At 46.3% G+C, this 18,173-nt stretch overlaps 1 protein-coding gene across 1 annotated transcript; it reads left to right on the forward strand.

The window, feature by feature from the left end:
- The first annotated feature begins 4,171 nt into the window (after window positions 1-4,171).
- Window positions 4,172-16,513, forward strand: LOC127425753 (chromobox protein homolog 2-like). The gene is made up of 2 exons (XM_051672022.1): window positions 4,172-4,232; window positions 16,155-16,513. Exons 1-2 carry the CDS (start codon window positions 4,196-4,198, stop codon window positions 16,511-16,513), a joined length of 396 nt encoding a protein of 131 aa, XP_051527982.1. The 5' UTR covers window positions 4,172-4,195.
- Window positions 16,514-18,173: the final 1,660 nt, after the last annotated feature.

Consider the following 18,173-nt stretch of genomic DNA (forward strand, 5'->3'; position numbering starts at 1 on the left):
AGGATGTGTAAAAATCTTGGTCTTACAAATAATTGGAGACTTTTGAACCCATCTGGTCGGGACTATAAATTTTTTTCATCAGTCCATAAGATTTATTCAAGAATTTATTTTTTTAAATCTAAGTCCCTCATTTCATCTGTTGTGGACTGCTCAATTGGAAACATCTTAGTCTCAGATCCTGCCCTGGTGAGTTTAGAGGTGTTGCCACATACGGAGAAAAAGAAATCATATAGTTGCCACTTTAATGTATACCTTTTGCAAAATCCTGAAGTCCAACAAATGTTAAAGGCTGAAATCAGTGTGTATATGGAGACCCACTATCCTCTGTAGGTGTGGCTTGGGAGGCACTTAAAGCAGTTCTAAGGGGTCAGATCATACAGTATGCCTCATTCATCAAAAAGTCCAAAGCACGAGAAATCGTGGAGTTGGAAGGGAATATTAAAAGTGCTGAGGCAGAGCTGAAGCACCGAATGTCGTGTGATGGCCTCAGAAAATGGACCAGATTGAAATACAGATATAATACTATTTTGTCATGGAAGGTGGGGTTTTGGCTCTTCATACTTTGCGTCGGGGGACAAAGCAGGGAAGCTTTTGGCTAGATATATAAAGCAGAGAGAGTCTTTTTCTACCATTTCCTCAGTGAAATCTGCTGGTGGTGAAATTTTTACCTCGGCCACTGATATTAATAATGCTTTTAAAGAATTCTATCTTGATCTTTATTGTTCCACATCTTCGTCTACTGATGAAGATATTAGAAACTTTGTAGAACCATTAGAACTACCTAAACTGACGACTGAGCAAAAAAATTCTCTTGATTCTGAGATAACCTTGGAAGAGCTTGGCGAGGTAATTAAGGCCTTGCCTAAAGACAAGGCTCCGGGGCCAGATCACTTTGGTGCGCAATTGTTTTGATCTTATGCTACAGAATTGGCTCCACTTTTGCTAAACGTTTATACAGAATCATTAAAGAATGGAAAGCTTCCGCCAACCATGACACAAACCCGGATCAGTCTGATTCTTCAAAAGGACAAAGATCCAAGCGAGTGTAAGAGTTATCATCCAATTTCCCTGAACCAGCTAGACATCAAAATATTGTTAAAAATTCTGGCTAACCAATTAAGTAAAGTTATGACATCTCTTATACATATAGATCAGGTGGTGTTTATTCGGGGCCGCATCTCTTCTGATAACATTAGGCGTTTCATCAATATCATGTGGTCAGTGACGAATGATCAGACTCCGGTCGCTGCCATCTCACTTGAAGCCAAAAAGGCTTTTGATATGGTAGAATGGGATTATCTTTTTAAGATTTTGCAAATATACGGGTTCGGGAATACTTTTATTGGATGGATTGTTACTTTATAGATAACCAGTAGCGGCGATACAAACAAATGGATTAATTTCAGATTATTTTACTCTGGATAAGGGCACCCGGCAGGGTTGCCCTCTTTCCCCATTATTGTTCTGTCTTGCCCTGGAACCATTAGCAGCCGCGATAAGGAAGACAATTTTCCAGGGGTGGTGGCGGAAGGTTTGGTGCATAAGCTTTTGCTTCACGCAGATTATATTTTATTATTTGTCTCTGATCCCACTAGATCTATGCCTTTCCTCCACAGAATTAATAATTCCTTTTCTAAATTCTCAGGATACAGAGTCAATTGGTCTAAATCCGAAGCTTTGTCTCTGGCAGCATACTGCCCAGTAACGGCTTTTCAGCTGGGTGCCTTCCAGTGGCCCAACAGGGCATTAAGTATTTGGGCATTTTATTCCCAGCAAATTTGTCTGATTTAGTTTGTTAATTTTGACCCCTTAATAAAAAGGTTTTTGAGCGATGCGGGCAGGTGGGCTTCATTATATTTATCTATGATTGGGGAGGTTAATGTTATTAAAATAAATTTAACTACCTGCTACAATCTCTCCCTGTAGATGTCCCCCTCTCTTATTTCAATCAATTTGATAGCATAGCAAAGTCCTTCATTTGGAATGGTAAGCGTCCCAGATCACATTTCAATAAGTTACATAGGCTGATTGACAAAGGTGGGCTAGTCCTACCCAAGATTGTTTCGGTGACCAATATGAGAGTGGAGTGTTGAGATCCTTTGAAAATTTGGTTCAACTTTTTGGGATTCCCAGATCTCAGTTCTATAAGTATTAACAGCTGCGTGACCTGCTCTGTAGTGTTTTTGGGAGTAGTTTACACCCCCTAAAGTGGCAGATACTCTGCAAGTGGTGATTACTGTTTTTGGAAAAGGTCATGAGCATTAGTGTATTACTCTCTGCTAATTCAGAGTCTGGAGGATGGAGCTTTAACTTCTATCAAGAGAGTATGGGAGAAAGATTTAAACTTGGTATTGGAGGAGAGAGTGTGGACTAGGATTCTAAAAAACATCAAGTCTGCATCTAGAGATGCAAGGGTGCTCCTTATGCAATTCAAGATGTTACATAGATTCTATTGGACCCCCTCTAGAATGTATAGGCTTGGTCTTAAAGACACACCAACCTGCTGGCGATGCCAATCAGAAAATGGAGACACAACCCATGTCTTTTGGGGGTGTTTTAAGATCGAAGAATTTTGGTTGAAAATTCAGAGTTTGTTGTGTGAGGTATTGGGCACTCAGATTCTATTTTGCCCCAGACTCTGCATTTTAGGTGATGGGGCGGTCATCAATATAGAGAATAAGCGCATAAAAAATGGGTAATAGTGGGGTAATAGTGGGGGTTAAATATTGAATCTGTTTGTATATGTTTTGCTTTTCTTTGATTAATAGATGAATCAATAAAAAAATTTAATCACACACACAAAAACAAAACAAACAAACAAAAAAAAAAAAAACATTCACTATTTGGTCAGTGCATCAGAATGTTGTTAGGTCGAAAACAGAACATATATTCAATGTCAAAATTAGGTTGATTCATCAACATGTTTCACCGACCGATTTGGTCAAATTCAAATGTTCTATGTTGAAACTTGGTTAGAGAAATCTGAGTTTTGTGCAGCCGGAAACTGAGGTAAATTTAGATTATTCACCATGTTGGACTCATTTCAGTTGTAGATGGTCAACTTCAACATGACCAATTTCACTAATATTTTCTAAACTTTAGCTCATTCATTTATCTGTCTTCCGCTCACGAATGTCCTATGACTCATGTTGCAGTGCTGACACGCACCATACTGAGTCAGTAATACACAAGGTGAATAAATGTTAACTGTCATTACTTTCTCAAAGACTGTGTTTTAATTTTAGGGACAAATCTTGTGGCATTTTCTGCACTAATGTTCATAGAGGTCAGTGGCATGGGGGGCGTGGTCATATGTCGGTCTGCGGGAGAGGGAGAGCGGTAAGGCTCGTCACCTGGGTCGTAATTATCTCTAACACCTGTCTCTCATTATAGTGATGGCCAGGGAGACCTGAAAAGGCATGCCAGAGCATCAGAGTGGAGAGAGAGACCAGAGCCTATTCGTGAAGCTGCTTGTGTGTTTGGCCATTAAAACCCCTTTTTTGTTTACATTTTATTAAGACTGAGAGTAATAAAACACTCACCTTTGACTGTTCGCTGTCTCCTGACTCCTCCTTTGCCCAGAACTTAGAAAGCTGCTAGCTACAAGGTCCAAATTAGCATGGCAAAGGTAGACGTGTCAAGTTATCTTTATAATATTAAAATTGTATGTCTCACAACAATATAGCATACATTTAAATACATTGTCATCTGCTGTACCTGTAAATTGTGCCGGAAAACAGCTGTCTTTTGTGTTTTACCTAAAGGATTAAAAATTATGATTTGATGATGATGATTAGTAGTGGGACTGTTAATAATACTGCTTAATAATGTCAATGGACTTGTATTTTTCTATTTCAGAGAGACGTCCAATGCCTTACCCCAGTTTCATTGGCTTCATGCTTCACATGGTAATAATTTTAGACAACAATATTTTTGCATTGTTGAAACATTTCAGCTGCATTTTTTGTTGTTGTTTTTGAGGGATTGCCTTTGCAGTAAATCCACCCCAAAGAGGCTCAAATACAGAAGACAGTGGTATTCTTTCTGAGTATTGTATTGTAGTGCCAAATATCTCAAGATAATGTTTGACATACTGTAGGGTGGAGTTAAAAATAATATAATCTGTTATTTCTTTATAACTCTAGAATCTACATTCATAAGGCCTGATTTTATTATGGAATGACCCATTGTTGAAATGCAGTTTCAACAGAGCCACAGCACATCACTGAACGGTAAAGGCTTTCTCATGATTGATTACAATTTTCCACCTTTTCAAGCTTACATGGTGCAGACCAAAAAACACATGTCAATGGAAATAAATGTTACACATGAGTTACTCCAGAAAAAAGTACTTGTAAAATATTTTGTAAGCCTGCTGATCATTAACCCTTAAACGGGCAAGAACATAAAAATACCTCTTAAATTAATTTATGAAAATGAATTAATTTATTGCTATTTTCTAACATATTACATTTTTTAAACATTTAAGCCAACTTACTCACTGCTCCTCACTTCAGCCTCTCAAATGTTGTATCACCCAGGATACAAAAACATCTATAGGGTTTTAAAGGCATCATAAGAGTTGTTATAGTATTGGGAATACTCTTGTGACCAGATAAGATTTGATACTGAAGTAGGTAATATGAAAATATTTGAATTGCTTTTTTTTTTTTTTTTTTTTTTTTTTGCAGGTCTTCTGTTTTTCTGTGAGTTGCAGAGAATCCCTTAAGTTAAAGGTATATTTCACCCAAAAATGAAAATTCTCTCATCATTTTCAAAAAGCAGATAAAGGCAGCATAAAAGTAATCCATTCAACTCCAGTAGTTTAATCAAAGTCTTCTGATGTGATCCAGTGAGAACAGACCAAAATGTAACTCCTTTTTAACTGTACACCTTGCCATTGCAGTGTCTAGGCACGGTAATGATATCTAGCTCAGTTAAACTTCCTAGTGCTTGACGCATGCACAGAGTGCTAGATGGCACTAGGAAGTGTAATCGACCTTGAAATCATGATCGCCAAGGAGGCTGCTGATTTATAATGAAAAAGAATGTCACATGGTCTTGCCGAGCTATGTCGGAAGTATTCCATGTGGAGAAGTCTCATGGTAGGTCCTACCCTATGGGAGAGGAGTTAATAAAAGCCTGGAGACTGGGGCAGAGGGACCTCTGCCCAAGGAAGACGCAGTTTGCCAACAGGGAAACGAATTAGCGAAAGAATACGTCGCATGGGGTTACCTACGGGGAACTGCCACATGCGGAGCACCTACCCCAGTCCAGGGCTTTAGTTAGCACGTGTACTGGGCCGGCAGTGAGTCTCTCCGAAAACTCGACTGCCACAGGGCTCGGAGGAAGTCAACCAAGGAACACAGTTTATGAACACTACTAGGAGTTAACGGTGCACGTCTTCAGCTCAGGGGAGGTGAAAGGTGCTATGTGCGAGCGATACACCTGGCCGGCTGTCCCAGACTTACCTGCTTGTGCGTGCCACTACACAGGACGAAACTGGTTCCACCCGGAGGTTGCAGAACCTCGCAAAGGTATTGGGTGTTGCCCAGCCCACTGCTCTGCAAATGTCTGTTAGAAACTGGCGCCCCTGGCCAAGGCCAAGGAGGCCGCTACACCCCTGGTAGAATGGGCTCGTAGCCTTACCGGGGGCGGCACGTACTGGGCGTGATATGCTGTAATTATGGCGTCAATGGGCCAGTGGGCGATCCTCTGCTTGGAGACAGCACTTCCTTTCCGCTGTGCACCAAAGCAGACAAAGAGCTGCTCAGAGACTCTAAAGCTCTTCGTGCGATCCAAATAGATGCGTAAAGCACGCACCGGACACAGCAACATCAGGGCTGGGTCTACCTCTTCCTGATGCAGCACTTGCAGGTTCACCACCTGGTTCCTAAAAGGGGTCGTGGGAACCTTGGGCACATAGCCCGGTTGGGATCTCAGGATCACGTGAGAGTAGCCCAGACCGAACTCCAGGCACGTTTTGCTGACAGAGAACGCTTGCAGGTCTCCTACCCTCTTGATGGAAGTGAGCACAGACAGGAGAGCAGTCTTCAAGGAGAGTGCCTTAAGCTCAGCTGAATGCAAAGGCTCAAAGGGGGCTCTCTGTAGACCCTGAAGAACTACAGAGAGGTCCCATGAGGGAACGAGGCATGGTCTGGAGGGATTCAGCCTCCTGGCGCCTCTCAGGAACCTTATGATCAGGTTGTGCTTCCCTAAGCACTTACCATCCACTGTGTTGTGGTGTGCCGCCATAGCGGTTACATACACCTTCAAGGTGGCAGGGGACAGCCGCCCTTCCCACCTCTCCTGCAGGAAGGAAAGCACCGATCCGACTGTGCCTCTCTGGGGGTCTTCCCGTCGGGAAGAACACCACTTAGCGAACAGACGCCACTTAAAGGCATACAGGCGCCTCGTAGAGGGGGCCCTAGCCTGAGTGATCGTGTCTACCACCGCTTAGGTCTTCCACGTCCCATCCAGGAGCCAGATATGGAGATTCCAGAGGTCTGGTCACGGGTGCCAGATGGTGCCCCGTCCCTGAGAAAGAAGGTCCTTCCTCAGGGGAATTTGCCAGGGTGAGGGGGCTGTCGTGAGGAGCGTGAGGTCCGAGAACCACGTCTGGGTGGGCCAGGAGGGTGCTATCAGGACGACCTGCTCCTCGTCCTCCCTGAACTTGCACAGGGTCTGTGCAAGTAGGCTCACTGGGGGAAACGCATATTTGCACAGTCCAGGGGGCCAGCTGTGTGCCAGCGCATCTATACCAAGAGGTGTCTCGGTCAGGGCATACCAGAGCGGGCAGTGGGAGGATTCCTGGGAGGCGAACAGGTCTACCTGTGCCTGTCCAGATCAGCTGGACCACCTGAGGGTGGAGTTTCCACTCTTCCCTGAGGGTAACCTGCTGTGACAGCGCGTCCGCTGCAGTGTTGAGGTCGCCCGGGATGTGAGTGGCTCGCAGCGACTTGAGGTGCTGCTGACTCCAGAGGAGGAAACGGCAGGCGAGTTGTGACATACAATGGGAGCTCAGACTGCCTTGACGGTTGACATATGCTACTGTTGCCATGTTGTCTGTCCGAACTAACATGTGCTTGCCCTGGATCAACGGCCAGAACCTCCGCAGGGCGAGCAGAACTGCCAGCAACTCGAGGCAGTTTATGTGCCAACACAGCTGCGGGCCCGTCCATAAGCCGGCGGCTGTGAGCCCGTTGCAAACAGTGCCCCAGCCCAGTTTGGAGACATCTGTCATGACCACGACGCGCCTGGAGACCTGCTCTAGGGGAACGCCTGCCCGTAGAAACGTGAGGTCTTGCAGCGCCATGCCCATCTCGGGACTCGAGTCTGAAGCCAGTGCTGAAGCGGTCTCATATGCATCAACCCGAGCGGAGTGGCCACCGCTGAGGATGCCATATGCCCCAGGAGCCTCTGAAAAAATTTCAGTGGAACCGCTGTTTTCCGTTTGAATGCCTTCAAACAGGTCAGCACCGACTGTCCGTGCTCGTTCATGAGGCGAGCCTTCAACGAGACTGAGTCCAACTCCAAACTGAGAAAAGAGATGCTCTGAACCGGGAGGAGCTTGCTCTTTTCCCAGTTGACCCGAAGCCCTAGTCGGCTGAGGTGTGAGGGCACCAGGTCCCTGTGTGCACACAACATGTCCCGAGAGTGATCTAGGATTAGCTAACCATCAGGATAGTTGAGGATGCGCATGCCCACTTCCCTTCCCTTTCCTTTCCAAGGGCCGCCTCTGTGACCTTCGTGAAGAAGTGAAGGAACAAGGACAGACCGAAAGGGAGGACCTTGTACTGATACGCCCGACCCTCGAATGCAAACCACAGGAAGGGTCTGTGTCGAGGTAGAATCGAGACGTGGAAGTACACGTCCTTCAGGTCTACCGCCGCAAACCAACCTTGATGCCAGACGCTCGCTAGAGTGCTGTAAAACCCCTTCTTCATCTCGGCCGGAGGGGCAATCTCGTCAAATGTACCGGCGGGTGGGGCCTTGCGGTGGGGTGGAGCCTGAGGTGGCACACCATGTCGTGGCCGTGCTGAGTTCAGGGACATCGAAGTACTTATCTGGCTCCTTGTGACCACCCCTGGAACAGCCTGGGATGGGGGAGGAAGAGGCCTGTCCTCGTGACCCATGGAGACTGTCATATCGGGGGCAGATTTGTGCCACAGCTGGGCACTCAGGGGTGGGAAGACCGCCGCTGGAGCGCCAAACCTGCCAAATGGAGTGGTGGACGGTGGTCATGATGACGGCCATGCACACCGGATATGTGACCCAGGGAACAAGGAAACCGCTCTTGCTGAACTCTTGGGCACTGCAGCCACTTGGGCATGCAGCGCAATTAAATGCAAAGGTAACAAAAGATTCTCCTCCCGGCCCTCGACCGGGGGATGGAGTGGTCTGCTTAACAGCTCCAGAGTAGCGGGTTTCATCGTCCCTGGGTCGCCCATCTCAGGGGCGCTCCGAAGCCTTTCGTGGGTTCTTGGCGGCTGCGAGATGGGTGGCGTCTGCTTCCTGCGGTGGGTTCCACGCTGGAGCCGGGCCGCAGGGGCGGGCTGCAGCGGAGCCAGTGCAGTCACCGCAGGGGAACCCCCTTGTTGACGAGCATACGGGTGTGGGATCTTGAGCCGCAGTTCCTTTAACGCCTTGGCTTGGTGGACTTGCAGGAGAGCCATGGTGTGCAGGGTGGAGGCGGATTGTCCAGTGGCACCGTAGGCCTTGGCCATCAGAGACGACATAAACCTACAGGCCTTGGATGGGAGCTTTGGGCGCATAGGTGCACTACGAGCGCCTTTATCCACCAGGGGGATTGCTGAATAGCCCTTGGCCACCCCACCATTGAGGGTAGTGAGGGCAGGGAAGCTGAAAGATCGGGACCGGGTAGTAAAAATTGCCTCCCACGACCTTGTCAGCTTTTCATGCACTTCCGGGAAGAAAGGAACGGGGGTGGGGCATGGCTTTGAGCAGTGCCGCGAGCCCAGGAACCAATCATCAAGCCGCAAGTGTTCAGGGGAGAGCAGAGGGTTCCACTCTAGCCTGACGCTCGTGGCTGCCCGGGAAAGCATGTCATCATCTCCGCATCAGCTTGTGACTGGGCGACCGCACACGAAGGGAGGAACCCAGCTGAGGCTTCCGCGTCTGACTGGACGAGCCCGCTCTCCGATGCTGTGCTCAAGAGCTCATAACCTTCGCGGGCTCCGAATAAGAGATCGAACTCGCCGTGAGACAAGCCGGTGGACTCATCCGGAAGCCCGATTGGGGCAGATGAGCGTGCTGGGGAATGGGAGGTCTGTGGGGGGATACCCAACAGAGGCAGTCCCATTGGGGTCCCCAAATCGCCCCCAGTGCTAGCCGAACTGGCCTCATACTCGTGGGTAGAAGGACCGAGGCGGGGAGCCTCTGGAGTGGCTTGCTTTCTTATGAAGGAAAGCCGCAACTGCATCGTTGCCATGGACATGTTCTCGCAATGAGTACACGACCCATCCACGAACGCTGTCTCCGCATCAGCAGTGCCCAGACACGAAAGACAGTGATCGTGACCATTGGAAGGTGAGAGATAACGAGCGCAACCAGCAATAACACACAAAAGGAAAGGCATCTTTAAAAAGACGTGTCTTTAAAAAGACGTTCCGTGTGTGCCGCTCTTTTAGAGATATATATTCTTTTAGAGAAATATACTCTTATTTCTCCCGAAGCGCCCAGGGGCATTCTCTGCAGTGCACCAGTGCAGAGGGGGGAGAAGCCTCTGAAATGCACTGTCAGATCCAGCAGAGGTGAATGAACAGTCGTGGGAATTCAGCTCAGTGAGCATGACCGTTCGGCTCTGAAGAAAAAATCTGGTTGAGTGGTTGCATACCAGCTCCTTTTATACCCATATGTCCGGGGGAGTGGTATGCAAATACCACTCGCCAATTTTCACTGGCCTTTTATCAAAGACCAGAGGTGTCTCGGGCTCCCAAGTGTGACCCCTAGTGTCACTACATCGACACAACATCGAGTGAGTGACAGATAGGGAACATGGATACATTTTTTTGCTGCTTTTTAGAGCTTCAAAGTTTTGGTCACCATTCACGTGAATTGTATGGACCTACAGAGCTAAGATATTCTTCTAAAAATCTTCCTTTGTGTTCTGCAGATAAAGGAAAGTAATACACATCTGGGATGGCATGAGCATGATGAGAGAATTTTCATTTTAGGGTGAACTAACCCTTTATTAATGCTCCCTCGCAATAAATTAACCATGGTTTTACTTTAGTAAAATTGTAGCAAACATAACTTTAGTAACCATGGTAAATCTTGTAGAAATGGTTTTCAAATACCATGGTTAAACAATGGTTTCTGTAGTAAAACAAGGTTTAATTTGCATGATGGTTATTTATTTATTTATTTTTTCAGCAGTAACAAAAGTTTAATTATGGTAGTTAAACCGGAGGAACCACAGCATTCTAATTGTATTACCATACTTTTTATTGTCCTTTGTTATTATACAATGGCTTCATTACAAGAATCATGGATAAAACATTGTTACTACTAAAACCATGGTATGTTTTATAGTTATGGTTTTACTACAAATACCATTGTTTAACTATGGTTACTGTACTAAAACCACTTTTTTTTTTTTTTTTTTTTTGCTAGGGAATGCAAAACTACTGCAAGGGAATGCAAAATATTTCAGGGGGGAAAACAATTTCTCCCTCTCTGTACTCTTAAGGGGCTCTGTATGTTTCAAACCTTTATGTTATAAACACAAAAGATATTGCAATATTGAATTTCAGTCAACCACTTACTTTTATAGAAAAGAAAGATGCAATGAAAGAAAATGGTGACTGGAAATGTCAGTCCCTAAATAGTCACAGAATAAAAATGTCTAAGGTTCAGAACAACATGAGGGTGTGTATATGATGACAGCATTGGACTTTTATCGATGAACTTTTAAAATCTGTAAAATTGACACTACCTTTAAAAATTAGCCTGTAATTTGTTATTATACATCCATCTGTGAATGCAACCGTCTGATGGCATTTTTCTTTAATTGGCTGTTCAGTATTAAGATTTATATATTGTAGAAAAAGTTACCTCCAGAGATTTATGTATCTGTAAATGTATATTTTGTATAAATAAAATGATGAGTAACTGAATGTGCTGTGTGTGTAATAAAGAGTACATACAGTATATAGGCTGATTTATTCATTTTTAAGTATTTGGGATTTTAAAAACAAAAAGTAGAAAATATGTTAATTGCATAACGTCATTTCACCCAACTGAAATCAACATCGTTTCAAGGGCAGGTAAGCAAACCAATTAGATCGATTTTATATTAGTTTTCAATGGCGTGAGCGACGTAGATTCAATGTGACTTTGATGAGCAAAAAGATGTGGAATCAACAATGTCATTTCGATGCCATGAGAGACATCGATTCTGTGTCTGTTTGGTATCTGGAAGAAAATCATACACATCTAAGATGGCATGAGGGTGAGTAAATGATGAAAGAATTTTCATTTTTGGGTGAACTATCCCTTTAAAATCAGCTGTGAGTGAAGTCTCCTGTGCGCTGCGCATGAGGAGCGCTTATTGAATGACACGTGGAATTGCTGCCTAATAAAGGTGTTCCAAATCGGTCTCTTATTAGGCTCCATTTCAGTTAGTGTGCTGTCATAGAAGACAGCTGCCTTTATAGGCAGGAGAAAGCGAGGTAGCTTGCTAAGTTTTGGAACTGACCCTAAATGTCTGCCCGGCATTTAAAAAAAAAAAAGTTGCAAAAAATCCCATAGACTTCCACTGAAATAGTCCCCATGTCACATCCACACCGGACTCCCCCTCTCACTCCACACTCCGTTCTCTCTCCCCAGACTATTAATCACTCACACCTGATCCCAATCCATCACACAATTACCTCACCTTGGTCCATCTCCACTCCCTCTGGGCTGATGTTATAACCCAAGAATTGGACAGAGGGTTGATGGAAAGTACACTTCTCTGATTTGAGGAACAAGAGGTGTTCGCAAAGCTTCTGCATGACCAGTATTGCATGGCTAACGTGCTCTGGAAGGTTTCGGGAGAAGATGAGGATATCTTATATGTATATGATCACGAAGCGCTGGAGGTACTCCCTGAAGGTCTCGTTCATAAAACCTTGGAAAATGGAGGGGGGCGTTAGCCAGGCCATAAGGCATCACCCAGTATTCGTAATGCCCTGTGGGTGTGATGAAGGCGGTCTTCCACTCATCCCCCTTCCGTATCCGGATCAGGTTGTATGTGCTGCGTAGGTCGCGTTTAGTTAACACTGTTGCTCCTCTGAGTAATTCCAGGGCGGCCGGAACCAAGGGAAGGGGGTAGCGGTACTTGATGGTGACATTGTTGAGCACTTGGTAGTCAATGCAGGGTCTTAAACCTCTGTTCTTCTTGGCCATGAAGAAGAAGCTGGAAGCAGCAGGGGAGGTTGATGGTCATTTGTACCCTTGGGACAAGGCCTCCTCCACAAACTCCTCCATAGCCTTCTGTTCTGGAAGTGAGAAGGGGTAAACACATCCCCTGGGCAGCAGGGCACAGGGAAACAGGTCAATGGCACAGTCCCATGGTCAGTGGGAAGGAAGTTGAGTGGCTAGTGGAGGACTGAAGACATCTTGGAATTCAGAGTAGGCTTGGGGAATGTCAACCTGGCGGTTGTGTAGGGGACTCTTGATGGAGGTTAAACAGAGACGGGTAAGAGTTGGCTCTTGCAGGGATCAGTGTTCTTCTGCAGTCAGTGAGAGAGGATTAGGTATCTGTGGAAACAATTCACTCCCCACGACAGCACCTCTCCTGAAGTCCAGGACACCACAGATGAATGTTGTACCAGCCACAGTCGACCGAGGATGATATCGGAAGTTGAACCGTCTAATACTAGGAAGGAGATGTCTTCAAAATGGGTAGCACCCACGTGCAGGTGAATTAGAGCAGTCTGGTGGGTAATCTGTCCTTTCCCCAATGGCTGGCTGATGACAGAGTGGATTGGATGCGTGTTGGGGTGAGTGATTAGTGGGAGGTGGAGCTGCTGGCAGAGTGCCCGTGAGATGAAGTTAGTGGCCGAACCAGAGTCGAGGAGGGCGGAGACTGTGAAGGAGAGGGTCGCAGAGGAGACAGTCACAGTGGTGCTCAAGGGCGAGTAGATGATTGTAGAGGTGGTGACAGAACTCACCGTGTGTCTGAGTGGTCTGATTGGACATGCGGCGATGTGGTGGCCAGCAGCCCCGCAGTATAGGCAGAGGTAGCCCTGAATGCGGCATTGTCGCTCAGTGGGGATTAAACTAAATGTGTCAATCTTCATGGGCTCCTCAGTAGGCCCAGAGTGGCGGATGGGAGGTGTTGGTTTGGGTGGAGAAATTGATGCGGTAGCGCTCTCAGCCAGGCAGGACCTCATTCGGTTGGCCACGTGAATGGAGAGTTGGATAAATCGTTCCAGTCCCATGTTGTCATCGTAGGCTGAGAGCTGTAGTCGGAGGGTCAGTTCCAGCCCCTGCCAGCAGGTGGTAAGGAGAGCAGGTTCATTCCAGCCACTGGCAGCCGCCAGGGTCCGGAACTGAAGGGCGTAATCGGAGACTGGTCTTTTACCTTGGAGGAACGGTACAATTGCTTATGAACTTGAGATTCTCCAATGGCCGAACACCTCCATAAAATGTGCAAGGAAAGTACTGTAGGTTTGGATCACGGGCCATTTTGATCCCATATTGTCACTGCCCACTGTAGAGCTCGACCCGAAAGCAGTGATATAAGATATGCCACCTTCACTTGTTCTGTGGTGACTGTACCAGGCTGCATCTCCATAGAGAGTGAACATTGCAGGAAAAATCCGCTGCAGTCCTCCACCAATCCAGAGAAGGGCGCTGGTGTTGCCATGGAACTGGGGATGTACATCTGTGAGCAATGTCTGTCGTAGTTGATTCACCATGGTGTCAATTGTATCATTGAAGGTGCTCAGATCGGCTCACGCTGGATTCATGGTTGTGGGTCTAGTCTTCTGTAACAACACAACACAGACATAGATGACTGGTTGAACCCAGTAGCGGGAGCTTTATTGAAGAAGAAAACCTTTCAGGTAAGTCAACATTTATAGGAGGGATTGGTAACTTAGCTTATAATGACTGAGTTCATGTTTCCAGGGAGATTGTGGAAGGAACGCCACTCCAGGAAGTCAAAGGAGGAAGATGAGCCCTTGGGATATCTTAGACGAGGAATTCGAGGACACGAATGAAGCGTCACGTAAGTATAGTACTCAAGGTGAGCAGGAAAGTCTGAGTGTTCCTTGTGGAGACTAGACAAGGATGGAGTGGCGGGGTGAGTATTTATAGAGGGAAGGTCCAGGCAGTCCAGTCTTGGCCACCACCAAGGAGTTACAACGCTTCCTCGGATTTGCCATTTTCTACCGCCGGTTCATTCAAAATTAAAGCATCCTCCCCTCACACCTCGCCTCGCCCCTCCGTTCCAAACCCAAGTCCCTGACCTGGTCTACGTCCGCTGCCAGCGCCTTCCAACAGCTCAAGGATGCCTTCATCTCTGCTCCCATCCTCGTACACCCTAATCCCGATCTACCTTTCATGGTCGAAGTAGATGACTCCACCACTGGTGTCAGAGTTGTCCTCTCAGAGGAGTCCCACCAAACTGCACCCGTGTGCATTCTTCTCCCGTAAGCTGTCCTCGGCGGAGCAAAACTACGACGTCGGCAACCGGGAGCTTCTGCCATCAAGCTGGCATTCGAGGAGTGGCACCAGTGGCTTGAGGGTTCCCATCACGCATTTCAAGTCATCACCGACCATCGTAACTTGGAGTACCTCAGGGATGTGCGATGGTTGAACCCCCGCCAGGCCGATGGGCATTGTTCTTCACCAGGTTCCACTTCCACACAACATATTGTCCAGGGTCCAAGAATATCAAGGCAGACGCTCTCTCCCGACTACATGCTCCAGATCCCACCACCTCTACTCCTGAGACTATCTTACCTCCCTCTCTGATAGTCAGTCCTGTTCAATGGACGCTGGACTACCAAATCACTGAAGCCACCATCGCCGAACTTGCTCTGCCGGGGTGCCCTGAGGGACGTACCTACGTACCTACGTCCCCACTCCTTTCCGCCTACAATTGCCGGAAACTGTTCACTCCTCCCTTGGTACGGGACACCCTGGAGTCCGCCAGACCCTCTCACTCCTAAAGGATCGCAATTGGTGTCCCGGTATGTCCCGGGAAGTTCAACAATTCGTCCAGTCCTGCCCTGATTGTGCCATCTCAAAGTCCCCCGTGATCTTCCTTAAGGCAAACTGGTTCCGCTACCAGTTCCTGGTCACACCTAGGAGTGGATTTCATCACAGACCTCCCTTCTTCAGATGGCTTCACATGTGTGCTAGTCGCAGTAGACTGGTTCTCCAAGGCCTGTTGCCTGGTCCCCATGAAAGCTCTTCCCACTGCTCTAGAGATTGTGGAAACACTATTACAGCATGTCTTCCGGAACTTCGGCCTACCAGAGGACATAATTTCTGATCGCGGTCCCCAATTTATATCTATAGTTTGGAAATCCTTCTCCCTCCTAGATGTGTCACTAAGCCTGTCATCCGGATATCACCCACAGACCAACAGACAAACTGAAAGGAAGATTCAGGAAATTGGATGTTTTCTACGGACCTACTGCCACCACAACCAACATGGCTGGAACAGCTACCTCCCTGGGCCGAGTACACCCAAAATTCCTTACGCCAACCAGCCACCGGCCTATCTCCCTTTCAGTGCGTGCTCGGTTTCCAGCCACCGCTGTTCCCGTGGTCAGCAGAGCCTTCTGATGTTCCAGCTATCAACCACTGGTTCTCAGAGAGCCAGAGGGTCTGGGACGCTGCCCATGTGCACCTCCAGAGAGCAGTCCGACACCAAAAAGATCAGGCAGATATTCGACACTCCACTCCACCTCTGTACTAGCCCAGACAGAAGATCTGGCTCTCCACACAAGACATCAGGATCCAACTACCCTGCAAGAAGCTAAGTCCCCGATACATAGTTCCCTTCACTGTATTACAACAAATAAATCCTGTCACATACCGACTCCAACTACCCACACACTTTCGTATCTCACCTACCTTTCATGTGTCCCCCTTAAAACCTTATTACTCATCTCTGTCTTCATCTTCCCTAGGGTCCGGTGAGGTTGTGGGCCCCCCTCCACCGCTGCTCCTGGACGATGGCCCAGTCTACGCCGTACATGAGATCCTGAACTCTCAACATCAAATAGGTCATCTCGAGTACCTCATCGACTGGGAGGGGTACGGCCCAGAAGAAAGATCATGGGTGGCTCAGGATGACATCCTGGACCCGGCCCTGTTAACCAGCTTCCACGCAGACCATCCCCAGCGTCCTGCTCTGCATGGACGGGGCCGGCCTCGACATCGGGAGTTCCGGGCCTCTGGAGCGGCCCGTGGAGAGGGGGGTAATGTCACATCCACACCGGACTCCCCCTCTCTCTCCACACTCCGTTCTCTCTCCCCGGACTACTAATCACTCACACCTGATCCCAATCATCACGCAATTACCTCACCTCTATAAATACTCACCCTGCCACTCCATCCTTGTCTAGTTTCCACAAGGAACACTCAGATTTACCTGCTCACCTTGAGTACTATACTTACGTGAAGCTTCATTCATGTCCTCAAATTCCTCGTCTAAGATATCCCAAGGGCTCATCTTCCTCCTTTGACTTCCTGGAGTGGCACTCCTTCCGCAATCTCCCTGGAAACATGAACTCAGTCATTATAAGCTAAGTTACCAATCCCTCCTATAACTGTTGACTTACCTGAAAAGTTTTCTTTTTCAATAAAGCTCCCGCTGCTGGGTTCAACCAGTCATCTGTGTCTGTGTTGTGTCGTGACTTGGGGATGGTCTTTTGTCTTGGGCCAGTAAGCAACCATCTTACAGTATTTTAGTATATGCCCTAGCAACAATCTAGCAGTATTGTGGAGAATCCAAAGGTATATTGACAGAATACAAGAATAATCTTAATCTTGTTTTTCACTGTTTTTAACTCTTAAAGGTCAAAAATGACTTGAATATAACAGAAGGGTTAAAGCTGATTTGTGTAATTTTTACAGTGTTATTTTTTTTTTTCATTCTTAATATGCAGAGACAAGTAGATTGTAGAAAAATTGCTGTTGCACAACCAATGGAAGACAAAGGGAGCTTTCTGCAATCTGTTTTAAAACAGTGAATTTTATTTTTTATTCCATTTTTTTTTTTTTTTTGCTAAGCTGAAGTGCGTGATTTCTGTGCCACCAGCATAGTCAAACAGAACTGCACAGTGGATGATTTTTTTATTGTTTTATTATTATTATTATTATTATTATTATTATTATTATTAGTTTTTTATTTATTTATTTTTATTGCAGATAACTTAGTTGTTCAATATAGAGGACAATGCCATTCTCACCACTGGGGTGAGACACTGTTTGAAGAGTAAGCCTTATCATGTGTAAATTTAGCACCACAGTATATAAGGGAAAACTGTAACAACAAGAATGTGAACTCATCAACCTCCATCTGAAATGGCTCCCCCATTTGACATGTTTAGTACAAAATCTATCACATGGATCGTCCGTGTTACATCATGTAAATGCTTTGACACAGACACATAATATCTAAAATGGGTTTGACATATGTGCTGTAGCATGTACTTGTTCCTGTGTTGTTCAGTTGCTGTGTTGGTCAACCACCTGGCTCGTAGTAATAATAAACAATAAAACCTTACTTGACCCTCTGATCACAGAAAGGTAAGACTTTAAATCATGACAGTTAACTGTCAGGAGGAAACTGCTTACTGACGTTGGTTGAGCTCTGAAAGCTAAGCCTCAAGGCCATATGCTAAATTAATCTGCTCACTGGCCTCTGACTTCCAATAGCTTCCTCCCCTCAGGTGGAATTAATCCAACACATTTATTGCAGCACAATGACTGTAACTGCAGGGATTGTACCAGCAAAGCTACCACAGTTTTTTTTTTTCTCATATTCACTTTAGTGATTTTTACACACATTTCTCACTGTATGGGATAAGCATGTTACATTTTAGTCAACATGAATGCTGCTCACAACCCATTTTACGTTGGTAACGTGGTAAATAAGCTTTCTTCCCTTTTAAGACTGATTTTCATGCAGAAACTGAAGCCTG

Source organism: Myxocyprinus asiaticus, chromosome 34 (assembly GCF_019703515.2).
Source record: "Myxocyprinus asiaticus isolate MX2 ecotype Aquarium Trade chromosome 34, UBuf_Myxa_2, whole genome shotgun sequence".
NCBI lineage: Eukaryota > Metazoa > Chordata > Actinopteri > Cypriniformes > Catostomidae > Myxocyprinus > Myxocyprinus asiaticus.